The following is a 20,614-nucleotide window of genomic DNA, read 5'->3' on the forward strand; positions in this document are numbered from 1 at the left end:
TCCATGTTCCTGTGCCTCCTCCGTGGTTGCTGCCTCTGAGCCACTGGAAGGGCCACCTTGGATAGTGGGGGGTCTCTGAGGACCCCAGGGAGGACTCACAGGGGGAGGTCTTACCAGGATGAGGCTCAGCTAACACTCTGAGTTCCTGTCGTGTGCCCGGCTCTGCCATCGGGAGCTCACAGCCTCGCCAGGGAGGCACACTCCACCTCCCATCCGTCACTCATTCATTCATTCACAAGCATGAGCTGAACTCACTGCTGTCCGCCCTGGTGGCCATCAGGGAGGGCTTCCCAGAGGAGGCAGCCAACTCTGAGCCACGCCTTGCGGTAGGGGTTTGAGGAGGAAGTGGTGTGAGTACACCTCCGGCCTCAGGGAGGAGCTAGGCAACAGCCTCAGCGGAGGGGTTGAGGTGAGGGGGAAAAATGGGTGTGGTGGATCTGCTGTCTCCAGGGCAACCCAGGGGGGAGGCCTCAGAGGCTGCGCTTGCTAATAAGGCTGGGAGGAGGCAGGCCTCAGCTTGGCTCGGCTGTGCACCCCTCCCCTGGAGCTGACAGGCTGGGTGGAGGTCCTCTGTGCCTTGGGTCACCTCTGAGACCCCCCCAGAGCAATCCCCGAAGTGGCCCCTCTTTCTGAGGTTGGGTTTCCAAAGCTCCATAAAGGCTTTCCAGCCCCAGTGTGCCCCTCTGGGCTTTGTTTTCCCACCACTGAGGAGACCCAAGCACATCCTAAGGGACCTTGCCCAGAGGGAACCCTCTATTCCACTGTGGGTGAGCCTGAGGCTCAGAGAGGGAACTTGACCCACCTGAGGTCACACAGCAGGGATGGCAGGACCACGACACCAGCCCAGTGCTCTGGACCCCCAAGTCCAGCTCACCATCCTCGGAGCTCACCTCCCCCAGGGAGCCGGACAAACCCAGGACAACGCAGTCCTGACTCAGTCATGTCCAAGGGATGGGGGAGATGGAGCCCAAGACCCAGCCCCGGCCGTGGACACAGGACCTGGCCTCCAGTGACCGCCACCTCCGCTCTCTCCCTCAGAGAATCTCTTCAAGGAGGGAGAGAAGGCTGGCTGGGAAGAGCAGCTGACCAAGGTAGGGAGGGAGCCCAGACACGGGGGCCTTCTGTGGGGCTGATGGGGGGCGAGGGTGGGCACGCACTCAGCCCTGGGGGGGACGGAGGCGGCTCAGGACGGGAGGTGGAGGGTGGGCAAGGCTGGTACCGAGGCGCTGCAGGGTCCCTGGGAGTGAGGATGTGAACTGTGGTCTCTAGACACCTGGCACAGAGCAAGTGTCCAGCACACACAAGGCCCTTCCTGCCCACCCTGGGGTCTGGGTCCATGACTGAGGGGCCCAGAGAGGACGCGGAGGCCAGATGGGAGAGCAGAGGGGCAAGGAGGAGGGCGGTGGGGACTGAAGGCGCCACAGCGAGGGCGGGCGTCACGCTGCTCCCGCTCCAACCACACACCACGTGGCCAGGAGAAGGGACGCCGGGCCCTGGCCGGCCTGGATTCAAGTCCAGATTCAACCAACCACAGCTGTGTGTCCTGGGGGACCTACTTTGCCTCTATCAAATGGGGGTGAAAGTACCAACCTCCAAGGCTTGCTATGAAATGATAGGAAATAATCTACACGGTGTCTGGCACTCTGCGTGACAGATAGGAAGCCCTCACTCACTTCATTAGTTATTATTATCATATAGTAGCAGCAAAATAGTTGTAATTAAATAGCATTTAGTGGAAATAACACCGCCAGCAGCAGCAATACAGGTAATTAATAGAAAAATAAGACAGAAAATCACTAAGGACATAGAAGACTTGAACAACATAATTAACCGAATTGATCTAATTGACGTTCTTTTCAAATGTAAGTGGAACATTCACCAAGACAGATCATTTGCTGAGCCATATATCAGGTTTCAATAAATTTAAAAGGACTGAAATCAAACAGAATACATTCTCTGCCCAGAACATCAATTAGAGATCAATACCAAATACATCTGGACAAATTCCAAATGTTTGGAAATTAGACAACACTCTTAAATAACCCATAAGTCATAGAAGAAATCACAAGGAAAATTAGAAAATATTTTGAAATGAATATTAAAGAAAGCACAATATGAAAATTTGAAAAATTTGTGGGGCTCAACAAAAAACAATGCTTAGAAGAAATTTATATTCGTAATGCCCATATTAGAAAAGAAAAAAGATAAAATCTATTATCTAAACTCCATTTTAAGGAGCCATCCCCCAAAGTTCAAATTAAGCCCAAAGTACAGGAAAGAAAATAATAAAAAGTAGAGGAAAAATCAAATTTTTTTAAATGGACAAACAACAGTGAATAACACCAAAAGTAGGTTTTTCAAATATATTAATAAAATGATAAGCTCTTTAATAAGCTGATCAAGAAAATAAAAAATATTCATTATCAGTAAAGATGGAGTATCACTGAACAACTTTAAACATGGAAGGGTAATAAAATATGATTCCAATAAATTAAGCAATTTAGATTGAATAAACAAATTCCCTAGAAAACACAAACCACAAAACTGACAAGAGAAGAACCAGAGGACCTGAGTAGCCCTGGATAAAAGAAACTGGAATCATATTTTATAAACCTTCCCACAGGCTTCGCTGGTTAATTCTGTCACAAGTTAAAGTGTTAGTCGCTCTTTGGACTGTAGCCCGCCAGGCTCCTCTGTCCATGGGATTCTCCAGGCAAGAACACTGAAGTGGGTTGCCATTCCCTTCTCCAGAGCATCTTCCCAACCCAGGGATTCAACCTGGGTCTCCTGCTTTGCCGACAGATTCTCTATCGTCTGAGCTACCAGGGAAGCCCGTCACAAGTTAATGCAGAAATATTACCCATTCTGTCCAAATTCTCTCAGAAAATAGAGGAAGAAGGAACAGTCTTGAAACCATCTTATGAGGCCAGCACAACTCCAACACCAAAGCCAGAAGAAGACATTGCAAGAAAGCTATGAACCAATATCTTTTATGAAGATGAACTCAAAAATATTTAGCAAAAGATTAGCAAGAAAAATCTGCCTTTTTGTTCACCTACCTGGAATCTCTCTCATCCCAGCCCTTTGGAGTTTTTACAGAGACCTTGTTAATAGGTGTGATTCACGAAACCGCTGGCGGCTGATAATTAAAGTCCACCTCTCACCCTCTCGCCTCTCTGAAGGTTGAGAGGTGGGTCAGAGTTCCAACTGTCGATCCAGGATTGGTTCTCCTGGCAACTCGCCCTCATCCTGGGTGGAGAGCCCCTGGCTCTCTAGAAGTGGAGCCAGGATTCTTGTGAACGACAAAAGACACATTTACTGCTCTCCTCACTTAGGAAAGGGCTTCAGAAGCTCTGTGCCGGAAGATGAAGGCCACGTGTATGTTTTTATCATAAGTCACAGCATCACACTGAGGAAGGCTCCTCACAGAGCAGGAGCAGGAGGAAACTAGCATCTATGGAAACGCCGCCACTCACATACCTCATGATGATGAGTGACACCTTCCCACTGAGATCAGAATGAGGCAAAGAGGTCCACAGTCGCCACTTCTGGTCAACAGTGCACTGAAGTCCTAACCAGGGCCCAAGGTAAGAGACAGCTGAAAACAGATATACGGATTGCAGTGGAAAATGAAAAACTGTCTTTCTTTGCAGACAACATAATTGCATACACAGAAAATCTCACAGTTTTTTAAATTCTGGAACTATTAATTACTAATAATTGAATTTAGCAAGATCTCAGGGTAGAGAATCAATATGCAAATGTCAACTGAATTTCTGTGTACTAACAATAAACAATTGGAAAATAAACTTCTAAAAAACTATGATGCAGTCACATTAAAAACATGAAAGACTCAGATTAATTTAACAGAATAAGGGCAAGATCTTTACAAAACACTGCAAAAAGAAATTAAATAAAACCGAAATAAATGCAGATAAATGATCACTGATAACGAGAGTCAATAATGTTAAGATGTCAATCTAAAAATTGATTTGTGTATTGCCACTGTGATGCCAACCAACTTTATTACAAAAAAAGGAACTTTAATGCCTGCCTCGAAACATTCACAAAAGTTAATTTGAGATGGGCCCACGGCCTAAATATTAAAAACACAAAAAACTTCTTGAGGAAAACACTGGAGACAATCTTGCCTTTATCTTGAGGCAGGCGAATATTTCTTGGAACCGAGACACCATTCATCATAAAAAAATTTTTTAATGGATAAATTGGATTCCATCTGAATTAAAGCTTCTGCTCATCCAGCAATACTATGAGGAAAGTGAAAAAAGGGAAATCAGAGACACGAGAAAATATTCACAAGATGTATCTCTGGCAAGGGATTGTATCCGGAATTAGTGAAGAACTCTTCCAAAATCAAGGAGAAAAGAGAAACAGCCCAATTGCAAAAGTGGACAGAAGAGTTAAGTAGGCATGTCACAGAGGAAGGCAGATGAATGACCAAAAGCCAAAGACACAACGGTCAGCATCTTGAATCCTCAGGGAAATGTCAGTTAACATCCGAGAGCAGCCTCCACCCACCCATGGACAGAGCTCAAAGGAGAAAGAAAGGCTTGGCCAAATGCTGGTGGTGAAGTGCCCGCTGCGGGTGGGACAGGGAAACCTGCTTGGAAAACTGACATTTTCTCATACAGTTAGGACCCGGCAGTTCCACTTTTAGGTACTAACCCCAGAGGCATGAAACACTCGTACACAAAATTACACACAGAAGCATGTTCCCAGCAGCCTCATTCATAAGAGCCTCAGACTAGAAACAACCTGTACTGGGCAGGCTCATCCCCTCCCAAAGATCTGGAATCAATTACTTGCTCACCCACCGGAGGAAACTGCAGAGAGGAGAGCGAGTTATACCGAAGCTGAGCAGCAGAAATGAAATAATAAAAATCAGAGGAGTCAACTGGAACGAGCGTGCAATAGCACGGTGAATCTCAAACACACACTGAGGGCAAAAACAGCAGACACAGGGCTTCCGCGGTGGATCCGGTGGTTAAGAATCGCCTTGCAATGCAAGGAACACTGGTTTGATCCCTGGTCCAGGAAGATTCCACATGCCCAGGAGCAGCTAATCCCAAGTGCCACAAATACTGAGACTCCTCTCTGGAGCCAGCGAGCCATAGCTACGGATTGAAGCCCGTGCTCCTAGAGCCGGAGCCCCACAAGCAGAGAAGCCACTGCGGTGAGAAGCCTGCGAGCCGCAGTTAAGAGGAGCCCTCAGCTAGAGAAAGCCCGCTCGCAGCAGCGAAGACCAGAGCCAAAGAGTGAATCAACAAGCGTCTTTAAGAAATACCAGACACAGGAAAGCACACACCGCACAATTCCACATACGAAATTCTAGAAGAATTTTAAACTTATGGCAGGCAAACTAAATCAAACCGGTCTTGTGGGGATGGAGGTTAACTAGGAGTGAGCATGAGAGAGCTTTCTGGGGCAGTCAGAAATGGTCCAGATCTTGACGGGATAAGACATTACTTTGCCAACAGAGGTCCGTCTGGCCAAAGCTATGGTTTTTCCAGTACTCACGTATGGATGTGAGTTGGACTATAAAGAAAGCTGAGTGCTGAAGAACTGATGCGTTTGAACTGTGGTGTTGGGGAAGACGCCCGAGAGTCCCTTGGACTGCAAGGAGAACCAACCAGTCAATTCTAAAGGAGATTAGTCCTGAATATTCATGGGAAGGACTGATGCTGAAGCTGAAACTCCAATACTGTGGCCACCTGATGCAAAGAGTTGACTCATGGGAAAAGACCCTGAAGCTGGGAAAGATTGAAGGCAGGAGGAGAAGGGGACAACAGAAGATGAGATGGTTGGATGGCATCACTGACTCGATGGACATGAGTTTGAGTAAACTCCGGGAGTTGGTGATGGACAGGGAAGCCTGACTAGCTGCAGTCCGTGGGGTCAAAAAGAGTCAGACATGACTGAGCGACTGAACTGAAACAATCATACGTTTGTCAAAATTCATTGCACTACACACTGATACGTGTCTCCCTGTAAGTTAAACAGACCTCAATATTAAAATATTTAAAGCTTTAAAGAAAATTTTCGAAACAGATGTGTTTCAAATTTCAAAATATTTCAGGTTTTTTAAAAGAAATATGGACCCACCTATATATTCTGCAAACATTCTTAGCAAGGCCTAGGACTGATGCAGAATCAGATAGATGACTACCTCTGCTACGGAAACATGCAGAATTCACACTAATTCCCATAAATAGTGTCGCAGCAGTTTGGGCTCCCCTTTGGCCACTAAATGCTGGTACATGCCGCCATGAAAAAGACACCAAAGGTTTTGGGGGAGGGAACAGAAGCCCCTGGTGCTTCTGGAGAAATTAGGGGCTTCCAGGAGGCTGGGGTTCCCTGGGCATTCGGCAGACACCTGTCCTGTGGGCATATGGGAGAGCCACCCAGGCCCTGCTGCATCCCAGCAAAGGCACCAGGTGTGGGGCACAGCCGGGGCAGGCAGGCTCCTCTGGATTCTGCCCTGGTGTGCGTGCATGCTAAATCGCTTCAGTTGTGTATCTGACTCTCTGCAACCCTGTGGACTGTAGCCCACCAGCTTCCTCTGTCCATGGGATTCTTCAGGCAAGAAGGTGTAGGTTGCCATGCCCTTCTCCAGGGGATCTTCCTGACCCAGGGATCAAACCCGCATCTCATTGCTTCCTGGGTTGGCAGGCTGGTTCTTTACCACCAGCACCACCTGGGAAGCCCTGGAGGAGTGGAGATGGCCAATGTGCAGTGAAAGCATTAGTCACTCAGTCGTGTCCCACTCTTTGGGACCCCATGAACTCTAGATCGCCGGGCTCCTCTATCCATAGGAATTTCCAGGCAAGAGTACTGGAGTGGGTAGTCATCCCCTTCTCCAGGGAATCTTCCCGACCCAGGGATCAAACCCAGGTCTCCTGCATTGTAGGCAGATTCTTTACCATTTGGGCCACCAGGGAAGCCTTAGGCTAGAGCAGTTTCCATTTCCAGGTCCAAGAGTGCATCACCAGAGGGGGTGTACAGTCCTGCCGGCAGGCGGCGCACTGGGCAGGTCTTCTGTCCCAAAAGGCTGTGGGATGGATGGCCCTGCTAGTGCTCCTTTAGGGTAGATCCCCAGAAAAGGAATTAATTGGGGAAATGGATGTATATAAACTATAAATTTTAGTTTACATTGCCCAAACCTGCACTTTAATGTGATCCAATCACCTCCAAAATGGTGCTGTTACTATTTCTCAATCTTGGCCAAAATGATACATCATCTTAATTTCCATTTCTTAAATATTAGTAAGGTTGAATTTATATATCTCCATTTTTAAGTGGATTGTCATCTTTTTCTTATTGGTTTATAAAGTGCTCTTTATCAATGATATTAACTCTTGGCAACAGATCACAGAAAGAAAAAAAAACTACTGTGTCTTTCAACTTAATTTATGGTGATTTGGCTAAACAAACTTCTTGAAAAGCTTATCTTCACATTTACCAATCTTCTCTTCTTTTAAGGTATTTGGGTTGGGAGCACAATTAGGAGTCTCTCCACCAGAAAGAATCTTAGGATCAAAATCTTAGACGACTTGTATTGTGGAAACCAGGAACACTAAAAATAGAGAGGCTATGTATTTATCATCATAAAATGATGCAGTGTTAGAGCTTTTAGGACTTTATGTTTAGAAGGGACTTCTCATTCATTTATTTGATCGTTGGTTCATTTATTCCTTCATTCAAAAATACTAACAGAGTGTCAACTACTTGTCAGGCACTGTTTTAGGTGCTGGGGAGACAGCCGTGGGCAAACAAAACCAACCTTGCCCCCCAGGCACCCACACGGAGGTGCAGCCACCTTGAGGGGACGCGCCACTGGGCCTCTATGACAGCCGGGCCCCCACCCAGTCCTGGGGACATAGTCAGGCTCCTGGTTTCCAGCCCCTCCTGGAGAACTTCCAGGGAGGGACACCCTGAAGAATGAGTCTCGTCCCCAGGGGCGAGCGAACAAGTCAGAGAGCGGGCCTGGAGCCTCAGGAGAGGGGCGTGGGGAGGAGGACAGCAGTCAGGACCCCCAGCGGCTGGGGGCGGGCCAGGCTGGGGGAGACTCACAGCGGGGAGACAGAGACCCTCTGCCCACCCACCCCTGTCTGCTCACAGATGGCCGTCAAGTCGGTGCCATTTCTGAACACAGAAGCGTGGTCCAAGGAGCTGCTGGGGGCACTCACCAGGCCTGACCAGACACAGCAGGAGCAGCCCCCGGAGAAGGTGGGCCACCCGCATCCCTGGTGCCCACCGCACAGGCCCAGGGCTCTGTCCATGGGACCCACACCCAGAGCAAGCCCCAGGCCCCCAAAAGAAACAGAGGGCACGGGCCGGGCAGCAGGACTTGCAGCCACACCCTTGACACTTCACCACCAGGCCAGGGATTGCTGGTCACAAAGCAGAGGGGGCGAGAGGGTCTGCAGGGGAAGTGGCAGGCCGCCCGGAGGACAGGGGTGCAGAGAGGTGGTTCAGGCTCAAGACAGGAAGCTGAACCCTTCCCCAGGCCTTCCTGTTCATCTACTACGGGCTAATACTTCAAGCCTCAGAAAACGGCACCACGGTCAGGACACACCTGAAAACCCTGCTAGAAACATCCCACCAGCGGTCCAAGCAGAGGGAGGTAAGGCTGCAAGGCCACTCAATGCCAATGGCCTGACCCTGACCACAGGATTAGCCTGAGCCTGGTCACACTCAGAGCCCTGCCCCTGGTCCCACTCCAAGCCCTGACTCTGGTCCCACTCTGACCCCCGCCCCTGGTCCCACTCTGACCCCCGCCCCTGGTCACACTCCGAGCCCTGACCCTGGTCACATACTGAGCCCTGACCCTGGTCCCACTCCAAGCCCATCACAGCTGTGTCCTCTTCCTTGTCTCCTGGACCCTCCTTCCCTGCTCTGGCGTGGGGCTGCTAGACCTGGGGATGAGGAGGCAGCAGTAGCTGGGCTCCACAGTGTCACCTCTCCCCCCACCCCACCCTTGCCTCCAGCCCCCATAAAGAGACGCCCCCACAAGGCTGGGCTCAGGCGTGTGTGTCCTCCCAGGCTAGTGGGAGGCAGGTGCCCTGTGCCCTCAGACAAGCCCCCAGCCCACGTCAGTGACCCTGGCCCCCACCCCCACAGGGCATCGCGCTCACCGTGGGGCTGGCTGCCGCCCGCCACCTGGACCACGTCTGGGCCGTCCTGAAGCAGTTTGGCAGCAGCACGCCCGTCAAGTGGAGCCTCAACAGCTTCTCCCCCAAGGTGCTGGCTCTCCAGCGGCTGGAGGCCTGGGCTGCAAACAGGGATGCTTGGCCTCTGTGGGGTGGGGGCTCCTGGGGCCAATTACGGGGAAAGGCTGTGGGCCGCGCCCCCAGCCTCTGGCGCACCTCTGCAACAGCGCGCGTGGCCCCCGCGCCACAATTTACCCCTCCTGGATGGTGCTCCCTCTTTCCCACTGGGCTGCAGGGAGCCCAGCTGTGAGGCCAACACATCGGGGGCTCCAGGGACAGCTCCCGCGTGGTTGCCTTCCTGCCGCGTGGCGGCTGGTGGCTCTCTGATCCTGGGCCTCGTCCAAAGCAGGAGACCAGGGCCCGAGGCCAGCCCTGGGGAGCTCCCGAGGGGGAAGCAGTGGCAGTGACCCCAGGAGGCGAGCCGGGATAGGACAGAGGGGGGCGAGTGAGAACCAGGACCACAGCCGAGGTCTGGCCTCCTCGCAGTGCCACACCCGGCAGCTGGTAGGGTAGCGGCTGGGACCCGAGGCTCAGACCCGCAGAGAGGGTCTGGTCACTGACGGGCTGCAGGATCATCGTGTCCTCAGGGGACATCGAGGGCCCCACTCTCTGGGTCTCGCATGGAGCCAACGCGCCGGGTGCCCCATCACTGTCTCTCTAGGTCCGGAAACGCCCCTCCCAGGCTCCCAGAGCCTGAGGTGGGACAGACGGGGGCCAGGCCACCCCAAGGCCGGAAGGGTGGGGGGCTTAGACTCCAGCCCATTCTCGCAGAGACGAGGACCCCCGGGTACACCTCCAAGTGACCCCACGAGACCCAGCCCTCCACCCTAGGGAGACAGCCCCATCTCCCCATTTTCCTTGTGAGATAAACTGAGGTCTGCCCTGCCTCCAGGACCCCGCTAGGGCCTGGGGTACCTCCCGTCACCACATCCCAGGGGAAGGCTCAGCAGGGCCCCATGCACCTGACCCCCCCACCCCACTGTGCCCAGAACTCGGAGGACCTGCGGTGGAAGTGGGCCAGCAGCACCATCCTCCTCGCCTACGGCCAGATGGCGGACAAGGCCAAGGCCCACATCCTCCCGTGGGTGGACAACATCCTATCCCGCATGGTCTATTTCTTCCATTACAGCTCCTGGGTACGACTCCCGGCCCCTCCCAGAGCCCACCAGAGCAGGGGCAGGACTAGACCCCCCAGGGACCTGGAGCCCACCAGAGTGGAGTCAGGATTAGACCTCCCAGGGCCCCGGAGACCACCAGAGCGGGGGCAGGATTAGACCTCCCAGGGCCCCAGAGCCCACCAGAGTGGGGTCAGGACTCTAGACCTCCCAGGGCCCTGGAACCCACCAGAGCAGGGTCAGGATTAGACGTCCCAGGGCCCCGGAGCCCACCTCCCCACCCCACCCCAACTGGCCTGGCCTTCTCCTCATCCTTCCCACCTAATGCTTCATGGGTTTTCATCGGACCCCAGCCCTCTTCCTTCCCCCTGAAAGCAAGCCCTGGGTTCTCACTCGGGAGAACTGGATGCCCCATGATGACAGTCCCATGACCCTGCACGCTGGGAACAGTGAGGGGCCAGGCAGCCCCTTGAGGCCACTGCACACTTGATCCTTGGACCTGGGGTAGCCATATATCACAAGAATCTGGACACCGGGCTTCTTACAGGCACCTCCTGATGCTTAAGCATCATCAGCTATTCACACTGTTAAACAAAATCACATGGGTCCTCCCATCCTGGGGCCTATGCAGCCCCAGTCGGAGATCCCTGCTGCCATGTGTGACAGTGACCCTCCTGCTCTCCCACCCCTCTGGTGCTCCCACTCCCCGACCCATCCCCTTGCTCCGCTGTCTGACCCCAGGATGAGACCCTGAAGCAGAGCTTCCTCACGGCCATACTCATGCTGGTGGGGGCCATCAGCCACAACAAGGGTGCCCAAAGCTACGAGTTCTCGCAGGTGTCCAAGCTCCTCGAGTGTCTGATGGTGAGTGCAAGGTCCTGGGGCAGGGGAAGGGCTCCCCCGGGATGGACCAGGCACTTCCCTCAAACAGCAGCACCCATGAGAGGCACCAGTGGAAGAGATGGGCCAGCTGGACTTCTAGAGCATAGACAAGCCCCTCACAGGCTTTCACACCTGGAAGCACATCCACGGCCCTCACGTGACTCACTCCCTACAGTGACCCTGAGCTGGCCAAGGACATCCACCACACAGCTGATGTGGCTGAGACCCAGGAAAGCCAGCACCATCCATTCTGCCAATACTGACCTAGCTTGCACCACTAGTTACTAGGGGTTTGGGCCTTGCAGAACCTGTGGGATAGTGGAGGAAACACAGGAAACACACAAGTGATAAATAATTATGCAGTAACAAAAACAAAAATAACAGTTCTCATTTTCTGAGCCCCTCCTGTGACCCAGACATACTGCTTTGCATGCCTTGATTCCCACCTAACACAAGGGCAACGGCATCATGTTACCTGTGAATACACAAAGCTCAGAGTAGTTTGGAGGTGTGCCCAAGGTCACGCGAGCTCATGTGTGGGTAGCTAGGATTCAGGCATGACCCATCTGATTCTAAAGTCTATGCTCTAATTGTCTAAGGTGGCAGGGGGACAGCGGGCGTGGATGGGGGGTTGGGGTTCAGATCACAGAGGCCCCCTGTGAGGATCCAGAGCAGAAGCAGAATCCTGCAGGTTAGAGAGGTGCTGGGCACCCAGGCCTTTAGGCAGGAAGGAGACTTGGTGTCAGAAGTGGGACAGGCCCAGGTATGCGGAGAGACTCATCCTTCACCCGGGATTTGCAGCTTCTGATAGAAAAGGAGCCGCAGGACATGCTGTTCACTACGACGCGCCAGCAGACCCTTAACATCATCTCCAGTCTCTGGTAGGCTTCCCGGCCCCACACGGTGCCTTGCTCAGCATCCACCCTCAGCCTCACAGCTCAGGCTTGGCGCCCCTCAGGACAGCGAGGTGGGAGACATCAGGCATCAAGGCCCTCCTGGGCAGGGCTAGGGACCTGAGCCAGCGCAAGCCACCATGGGAGGCGGGTGGCCGTCTTACAGAGGCCCCCGCCCTCCCTGCCTTGTTCCCCACAGTAAGCTGAGGCCACCGCTGGACTTGGAGCAGAAATCTCGGCTTCTGTCCATCAGCCTCCGCAGCGTGATGTCCCTGCCGCAGCTGGAGGTCCTGGAGAAACACACCTGCCTCTTTCTGGAGCCGCCCAACATACAGGTGCAAGCCTGGCACCTGCACCCCTTCCGGAGGGGGGCCCCCGGGAAGAATGTCCAGTCCTGCGCACTGCTCTGGGATTGGGAGGGGGCCCCTGAGGCACCCGCCTCCCACCGAAGGCCAGGGCTGGGGCTGTTTCTTTTAACTGTTCTGAGCCCACCTGTAAAAAGGGGATGATGATCCAAGGGCTAGTGGCCCTTAGGAGTGAAGCTGAGAGGAGACCCTGGGTGTCCCACGTGTGGGGCAGAGCAGCGCTCTGTACATAAAATGGGCGGCCTCCCTGCCTCTTGCCGGCGCTGAGAGCGTGCAGCTCAGCGTCACCCACGCCGCTGCTGCAGCTGGTCTGGTCCTAGTGGCTGCAGGAAGGAGCTCTGATGTGCGCTCCACGCCCCTGGCCGGCCGCCCACTCAAGCTCTGTCCAAGGGAAGCCGCACTGCGGGGAGATGCCGGCCATTGCGGGCAGCCGCCACCGGGGGGCGCGTGCAGCCTCACGCGGCCCCGCCCCCGCCCGGCGCCCCGCCCACTGCAAAGGGCAAGCAGACAAGTGAGCACCTGCTGGGCGCCAGGCCCACCCCGCATCTGCGCCAGCTCAGCTTCCCAGCAGCGACCCGTCCAGAGAGCGAGGGAACCGGCTCAGAGAAGCGGAGGTGCAGAGAAGCGGAGGTGTCGAGAGGGAAAGTCAGGGCTGATCTCCGCCCCTTGCCCCTGGGCCGGGCTCTTCAGGCCACCTCCACAAGCTGAGTCCAGGATGGAGCCAGCAGATAGGCAGCTTGGGTGGGGGTGAGAGTGAGGGGCCCCTGGACCCAGGGCGACACCACTGCAGCGGCTCTCCAGAAGGGGGGCGTCTGCCTAGACTCCAACCCTGCGGGAGTGCAGGGTGCCCGAGTGACCAGGTGAGGACCCCACGGCCGGACCCTCGGAGCGCAGCCGGGAGCCAGGCGCTGGGCTGGGGCTTCCTGTGTGTTCTCACCCTGTGTCCACGTCCACCCTGACTGGGGCCTGGCCAGCCCAGTTCTCAGGTGACAAAGGCAGGCTCAGAGAGCGGAAGTGGCCCCAGGGAGCTTACAGCCAGCGCCCCAGGGCTCTCCTCCAGTGGATACTCCCTGGGGCCCTTCCCTCCCTGAGCAAGCCTGACTCGCCAAGCAGCCAAGACTGAGGGTCTCCTGTGTTTGCAGGACCAGTGCAAAATGAAAACGGGGGGCCTTTGTTTAAACCTTTTCTGAGAATTTCAAGATGGCAATGGCAAAGCGTTCAAGTAGACACGAGAGCCTTCCAGGCCAGGTCTTGTGCGGGTTACACGCTTGTGAATCTTCCCGGCCACTGAAAATCCTGTGCCCTGGGGCAGGCCCCAGACCACCCCAGACCACCCATGCTCCACAGCTGCCCCGGGGGGTCCTGGGGGGCCCTTCCTGGGCATGATGTGAGCTCGCTGGTGTGCAGCCCATCCTGGGGAGCGTGCAGGAAGTGGGCAGCGAGAGGCTGATGCACACAGGCCCCCCAGGAGGTCTCAACCATCCCTCTGGCCCTGGGGCTCAGCTGCCCGCTGACCTGCTCCACGTCCCACACAGACCCTCTACAAGGAGACCGCAGGGGCCCTGGAGCAGATGCTGCAGAACTTCATCATGCAGAACCCCACAGCCGAGGAGCTGCACTTCCTGCTGTCGGTGAGGGCGCGGGGCAGTGTGGGGAGGGGACGGGGGGCAGAGGACTCAGGGCCTGAGCCAGGCATGGGACTGGTCTAGACGAGGGCTGTCCATCTCTAGGGATCACCACGGTTTAGGACAAGTGGGGCGGGCAGGTGCAGTGAGCACAGCCTGGTGGCAAGTGGGCCATGAAGGCCACAGCAAAGCGAGTTGGTGAGGAAAGAGGCTGTGGCCCTGCCCTGGAGGGAACTGCCCTCCTTCCCACTGAGAGAACCACCGCTGCAGCAGGTTCCCGGCTTCGAGGGCATCTCCCAAGCCTACCACCCCCACTCTGTCACCGCCCTCCAGCGTCCTTCCCTGATAGGAGGGAGAACAGCCAACAGAGTCAGGGGAGGCCCAGACAGGGGAGGCTGCCTCTGCTGGGAGGGCGGAAGGTCAGGGCCAGCAGGTCTCTGCAGAGGAGGGCACACAGGAGCAAAGCTGAGCAACCCCAGCGAGCACACTGGGCCGGAATGGAAGGAGGGTCTGCATGGCTGGAGCCTGGGGTGGGTGCAGAGGTGGGGGCAGTGGGTCAGAGTGAGGTTAGGTCAGCAGCGGCCAGGCCATCTCAGGCTTGGGGCCCAGTGGAGCTGAGGGGAGCCGCTGCAGCAGGGACTGCCGACCTGGGGTGCACAGATGGAAGTCAGGGTGGGGTGTGTGAGCCCAGCCAGGAGAAAATGTTGTCACAGGACATAACCGAGTCACAGAATCTCCCATCACTTCATCCTCACGCAGCGTCAGAATCGTCCATCCCTGTAACAAAGAGACTCAAATGCGGTTTAAGAAGTGTTCAACCTGTCTCAGTATGCGTTTGAATTTCTTTGTAACTCTGTGCCTTTACAGTGTGCACAGAAAAGCATTGTTCTGGAAAGAATTACATCGCAGAGAAACAGGTTAAGAACCTGGCGCCGCAAAAGACTTTTAGCAGGAGGGGCGTGTCAGCTACAACAAAAAAGTAACACCTCCTCTTGGGTCTCAGTGGCGGCCTGGATGGAGCAGAGGGATTAGCCGAGGCAGTGAAAAGAGACAGGAAGGCTGGATAGGGCCAGCGGGGGCCGGGACTGGGAGCATCCTGAGCCGTGGGTGTGGCTTAGGGTGTGGTCTGGGCTGGGGGCGGGGCCTGTCCGGAGCTGGGGTCCCAGGCGGCCGCGCCCCTCCCTGCCCCCACCACCTGCAGCACCTGTACGTCTGGCTGGCGTCGGAGAAGGCACATGAGCGGCAGCGGGCTGTCCACAGCTGCATGGCCCTCCTCAAATTCCTGAGCCACAACCTTTACCTGGACGTGAGTACTGTCTCTTCCAGCCCCAGGCCCACACCCGCCAAGCCGCCCTTCTCCCCGAGCCTGCCAAGGTGCATGGGTCCCTGCCCCCAGGACAGGCATGATCCCCGATTCCCCTGTGGCCTGGCCAGGCACTCCCCCTCCTCACACACAAGGAAATAGCCGGGGTTGGGGGTTCAGGGGGTCCCGGCTGAAGGCCTCCCAGCTGAAGGCTGAACCCAGGCTCCCTGACGCCTGACCCAGGACGCTGGGCTTTTGCCAGCACAGCTTGAAGCCTCAGGCAAGGTTGTCCACCCTGAGCCTGTCTCTCAGGGAAATGGGAGGAAAGGAGTCCTCCTCGGAGGGACACAGGGGGCGTCAGATGGGAGACTGAGAGTGCCACCCTGCTCCAGACTAGGGCAGGCAGCTCTGTGCGGGGCAGCCACTGTCCCTCTGCCCTCGTCCATCACCATCTCCGTCGTTTCACGGATCACAGCTTAACCACCACCTGTCACTAATGCCCTTGGGTTGAGTGAACATCAGCACATGTTCAGGGAGTGAGTGGTTCTGCATTTATCAGCCAAAATCAGCATCGATTCCTCAGGGAGATGAGGAAATTACTTCCTCGGCCTGGTGCCCGGTGGGCGTGCCTTTCTAATGAAGGCGGACAGGCAGGCGGGCAGCTGGGAAACAGACACATTCTGCCAAAGGCAAGTTTTCAGTGTTCAGACCCCTCCAGCATTCCTTTGGTGAGGAGGACCCCTCTACAGGGGCTCAAAGGGTCTTCTGTTCACTCAAAATCAACTTCTGCAACATAGGATGGGGTCTGGGAGAGACAACTCAGGCACTTGCTAGGGCACAACACTTGTGGAGGCGCTTAAACACTCTGCAGGCAAGATAAATATTTTAATGGGATGTCTTAGACAATCAAATCAGCAAACTGTGGCCCTTGGGCTGGCCACCTGTTGTTGTGAATAAAGCTTTATTGGAACCAGGACTGGGATTAGGGTGAGGTGAGTGAGGCAAGGTCATGGACATGCAGGCTCAGATCCTGTCTTTATTTAAAATTTTGAAACTTTTTCATGACAGATTGTTTAGTATTCATTTTTATTTTGATAAATATTACATTAAGATAGTTTTCTCTTGTGTCCTGAGCTTTTCTGGCAACCCCTAACATTTTGTCTGGGGGGCTTTCCCGGTGGCTCAGTGGTAAAGAATCCGCCTGCCGATGCAGAAGACACAGGTTTGATCCCTGGGTCAGGAAGACTCCCTGGAGAAGGAAATGACAACTCACTTCAGTATTCTTGCCTGGGAAATCCCAGGGACAGAAGAACCTGGCAGGCTCTAGTCCATGGGGTCACAAAAGAGTCGGACACAACTGAGCAACTAAACAGAAATATTTTGTCCAGACCTGAATCCCGACCCTGCATAGAGTTTGACGGGATCCTTTCTGACGCCAGCCGTGCTGGGGTGAGTGCGTGGCTGCTAGGATCTGTGTAAATGGTTCTCTGCACTCTCACTGCAGCCCAAAGAGGACTTCAAACGAATTGGGCAGCTGGTGGGCATGCTGGGGATTCTGTGCCAGGACCCAGATAAGACTACCCAGTGCTCCAGCCTGGAAGGGGTGGCCTATCTCTACAAGCTCCTCATGCACCAGAGAGGTGAGCCTCTGAGGGTCCCCACGGAGGACCCATTCCCACTGCAGCCGCAGCCTCAGCCCAACCCACACCAGCACTCCTGAACCCAACTCCCCCCAGGCCACCCCCAGACCCAGCCTCTAACCTTAGCCATCAGCACAGTCATGGCTTTGTCCCGACCTGCAGACTCACTGACTCCCCACCCTAAACTTAGACCCAAGCATGACCCTGACTTCAGAGGACCCCACCCCACCCACTGCAGGTCCTGCCCTAGACCCCAAGCCTGCCTTTGCCCACCCTCACCCCTGCCCCATCCTGCCCCTGACCAGGAGGAAAAGCTTCGCAGGAGCAAGCACCAGCCCCCCAGGAGCCTCCCCAGGCCAATAAGGAAGAAGCCATGCTCTGGAGCGGCGGGGACCAGGAGGCTGCTCCCCCCGGCCCCCGGGAGGTGGCACTCTCGAAGGACCACGTCTTGCAGCCCAGCAGCTCGCAAGTCAAGGTCAAAGCCTTTAGAATCCTAGGCAGATCTGGGTGGGGGGATGTGGCCATGCTCTGCTCCGACCCCCACAGCTACCCCTCTGCCAGGGCTCCCACTGAGGCCAGGGTGTGAGTATTAAAACAGAGGCCAGGATCTCGCCTGCATCTCTGGTGATTAACTAGAGCTTTGGAGGACCATGTCCCCTGGGAAGGAGGAGTTGGGGGAGGAGGGGCTGGAGATAAATGCTGGAGTCAGCAGCGCAGGCTTGAGTCCCAGCTCCATCTCTCACGGCTGTGCAGTCTTGAACAAGCTCCTTCTGTCTGAGCCTCATTCTTCCTCGTGAAATGGGCAGAGGGATGCCAACGAAGTTCCAGCCGCCAGGAATTCCTAATAGACGGCGCTGGCTGGCTAGCTCCCGAGGTGGGCGTCCTCTGAGGCTCCAAACAATGTCCTTCTCAGTGACCCTCTGCAGATACAGCCTCAACTTCCCCACTTTCCCAAGCTTTCTCCCCATCCTCTGAGAGCCAAACCCTCCTCCTTTGAAGGCATACTGTGTCTCCCCTCTGCCGCTGTCATCTGACCTCCCGCAGCCAGGCCCTCCTTAGCCAGTGGCTTGGGGTGTCCAGCAGCTCCCCGGCTCCCTTTCGTCATCTCAGTGAGATCCCGAGTCTCTGTGACCGTCCGTATCTGTGTGAACTGTGTCTTTTCTGAAGATGAGCGAGGCTGGGACCCCGGGTGTGGGCTGGATGCTGGCGTTGGCTGGACTGGCCATTTCCTGGAGCCTCACGTTCAAGTGGTCAGTTCATGATGTCTCCACTTTGGTGGCCCCTCTTGCTGTTGAACCCATGACTAATGAAGACCCCTGTATGGGGTGTGTCTGTCAGTCTCCCTGTTAGACCTCCAGGCCAGAAGTGGAGTCCCACCTGGGCCCAGCACAGGTTCTGGTGGTAGAACCAGGCTTAAGGAAACACCCATTCAGTGGAGTCAGGTTGAACCAAACGATAAAGTGGCAGTACCTGGCTGGTAGGTGCCCAGTAGGTTTTGAATGCAGCCCTGCCTGACTCCAGAACTGTGCTCCCCGCAGCTGCAGTCACTGTCAGCCCGCTGAGGCCAGTCAGGAAAAGTTTAGCAGGGAAAACCTAAAGCCCTGGAGCCAGTACATCAGGTGTCTGGGGCCAGGATGGGGAAACCAGGCAGGGCTTCTGTTTACACCTGAGGACCTGGACTAGGGGAAGAGACAGGGCTGGAGGGAGGGTTCCCTGGGGCCAGCTCAGAGGGGCCCAGGAGTTAAGGGGTCCTGGAGCTCTGGGGCTCTCAAGTGGACAGAGTGACTCGGAACATAGGGGCCAGGACCTGGGAAGAGCAGTCTGCCCCACTCGGCATGGTCCCCGGCACACAGCGACAGGGCACTCAGCTCAGGAAGCAGTGATGAACAGAGCACGTGTGGGGGAGAGGATGGGGGGGTCTGCTGATCAAGGGATGATGGTTCTCAGAAGGTTTGGGGTGGAGAACAGACCTGGGTTCTTATCCCAAGTCTGTTCTGCATTCCCCATGTGGTCTTATAAACACTATAGCCTCATGACTACCATGAGCCATCTCCACCTTCACCACCACCTCCACCAACAGCATTTCTGTCACTACCACCACCACCATCCCCACCAGCAGCACCACCATCACCACCACCATCGCTAACAGCACCACAGCCACCACCATCAGCATCACCACCATCATCATCACCACCATCACCACCACCATCATCACCACCACCACCATCATCACCACCACCACCATCATCACCACCACCACCATCGACATCACCATCATCACCACCACCACCATCATCACCACCACCACCATCACATCACCATCATCACCACCACCACCATCGACATCACCATCATCACCACCACCACCATCACCATCACCACCATCATCACCATCACCATCATCACCACCACCACCATCGACATCACTATCATCACCACCACCACCATCATCACCACCACCATCATCACCACCACCACCATCATCATCACCACCATCATCACCGCCACCATCACCATCATCACCACCACCACCATCATCATCACCACCATCACCACCACCACCATCACCACCACCATGACTAAAACCACCACCATCACCACCATAACCACAGAACCACCATTACTGCCACCTCCAGCTCACATTTTTTCATGCCCTGGACTAAACTAAGATACTCACAAGTACTTAGCAAACCTGAGATTGTAGTATTCTGGGATTCTGAGAGTCTAACCATCATTCCAGATTGAATTTTTTCAAAAACACTCTAATACTAGAACTATAACCAAAACTTACCATTTTAGCTAACAATTTTAAATGCAATCTTAAATGATCTAACCAGATTTATATAGTAGTCTAATATTCTAACACAAAAAGTTACTTTTAGCTACAAATATGCCAGTATGCAGGTCAAGAAGCAACAGTTAGAACTGGACGTGGAACAACAGACTGATTCCAAATTGGGAAAGGAGTCCGACAAGGCTGTATATTGTCACCTTTCTTATTTAACTTATATGCAGAGTACATCATGTGAAATGCCAGACTGGATGAAGCATAATCTGGAATCAAGACTGCAGGGAGAAATATCAATAATGATATGCAGATGACACCACCCTTATGGCAGAAAGTGAAGAGGAACTAAAGAGCCTCTTGATGAAAGTGAAAGAGGAGAGTGAAGAAGTTGGCTTAAAGTTCAACATTCAAAAAATGAAGATCATGGCATCCAGTCCCATCACTTCATGGCAAATAGATGGGGAAACAATGGAAATAGTGACAGACTTTATTTTCTTGGGCTCCAAAGTCACTGCAGATGGTGATTGCAGCCATGAAATTAAAAGAGGCTTGCTCCTTGGAAGAAAAGCTATGACAAACCTAGACAGCATATTAAAAAGCAGAGACATTACTTTACTGACAAAGGTCCATATAGTCAAAGCTATGGTTTTTCCAGTAGTCGTGTATGGATGTGAGAGCTGGTCTATAAAGAAAGCTAAGGGCTGAACAATTAATGCTTTTGAACTGTGAAGAAGACTTTGAGAGTCCCTTGAACAGCAAGAAGATCAAACCAA

The 20,614-nt window shown here is 54.3% G+C and overlaps 1 protein-coding gene across 5 annotated transcripts in view; it reads left to right on the top strand.

Moving 5' to 3' along the window:
- LOC110141240 (maestro heat-like repeat family member 5) overlaps positions 1-20,614 on the top strand; it is a 59,760-nt gene that overhangs the window by 11,765 nt on the left and 27,381 nt on the right. For 3 of the 5 annotated variants that reach the window (XM_020900047.2, XM_020900048.2, XM_070476914.1), the window contains exons 6-17: positions 1,039-1,091; positions 8,140-8,247; positions 8,528-8,644; positions 9,142-9,261; positions 10,220-10,366; positions 11,087-11,209; positions 12,029-12,108; positions 12,320-12,455; positions 14,021-14,116; positions 15,312-15,416; positions 16,918-17,053; positions 17,359-17,528. In XM_020900047.2, the coding sequence (XP_020755706.2) occupies positions 1,039-1,091; positions 8,140-8,247; positions 8,528-8,644; positions 9,142-9,261; positions 10,220-10,366; positions 11,087-11,209; positions 12,029-12,108; positions 12,320-12,455; positions 14,021-14,116; positions 15,312-15,416; positions 16,918-17,053; positions 17,359-17,528 (1,391 nt within the window). The remainder of the gene's footprint in view (positions 1-1,038; positions 1,092-8,139; positions 8,248-8,527; positions 8,645-9,141; positions 9,262-10,219; positions 10,367-11,086; positions 11,210-12,028; positions 12,109-12,319; positions 12,456-14,020; positions 14,117-15,311; positions 15,417-16,917; positions 17,054-17,358; positions 17,529-20,614) is intronic. The other 2 variants (XM_070476915.1, XM_020900049.2) reach the window with 2 other exon arrangements.

This window comes from Odocoileus virginianus, chromosome 15, assembly GCF_023699985.2.
Source record: "Odocoileus virginianus isolate 20LAN1187 ecotype Illinois chromosome 15, Ovbor_1.2, whole genome shotgun sequence".
NCBI classification, from domain to species: Eukaryota; Metazoa; Chordata; class Mammalia; order Artiodactyla; family Cervidae; genus Odocoileus; species Odocoileus virginianus.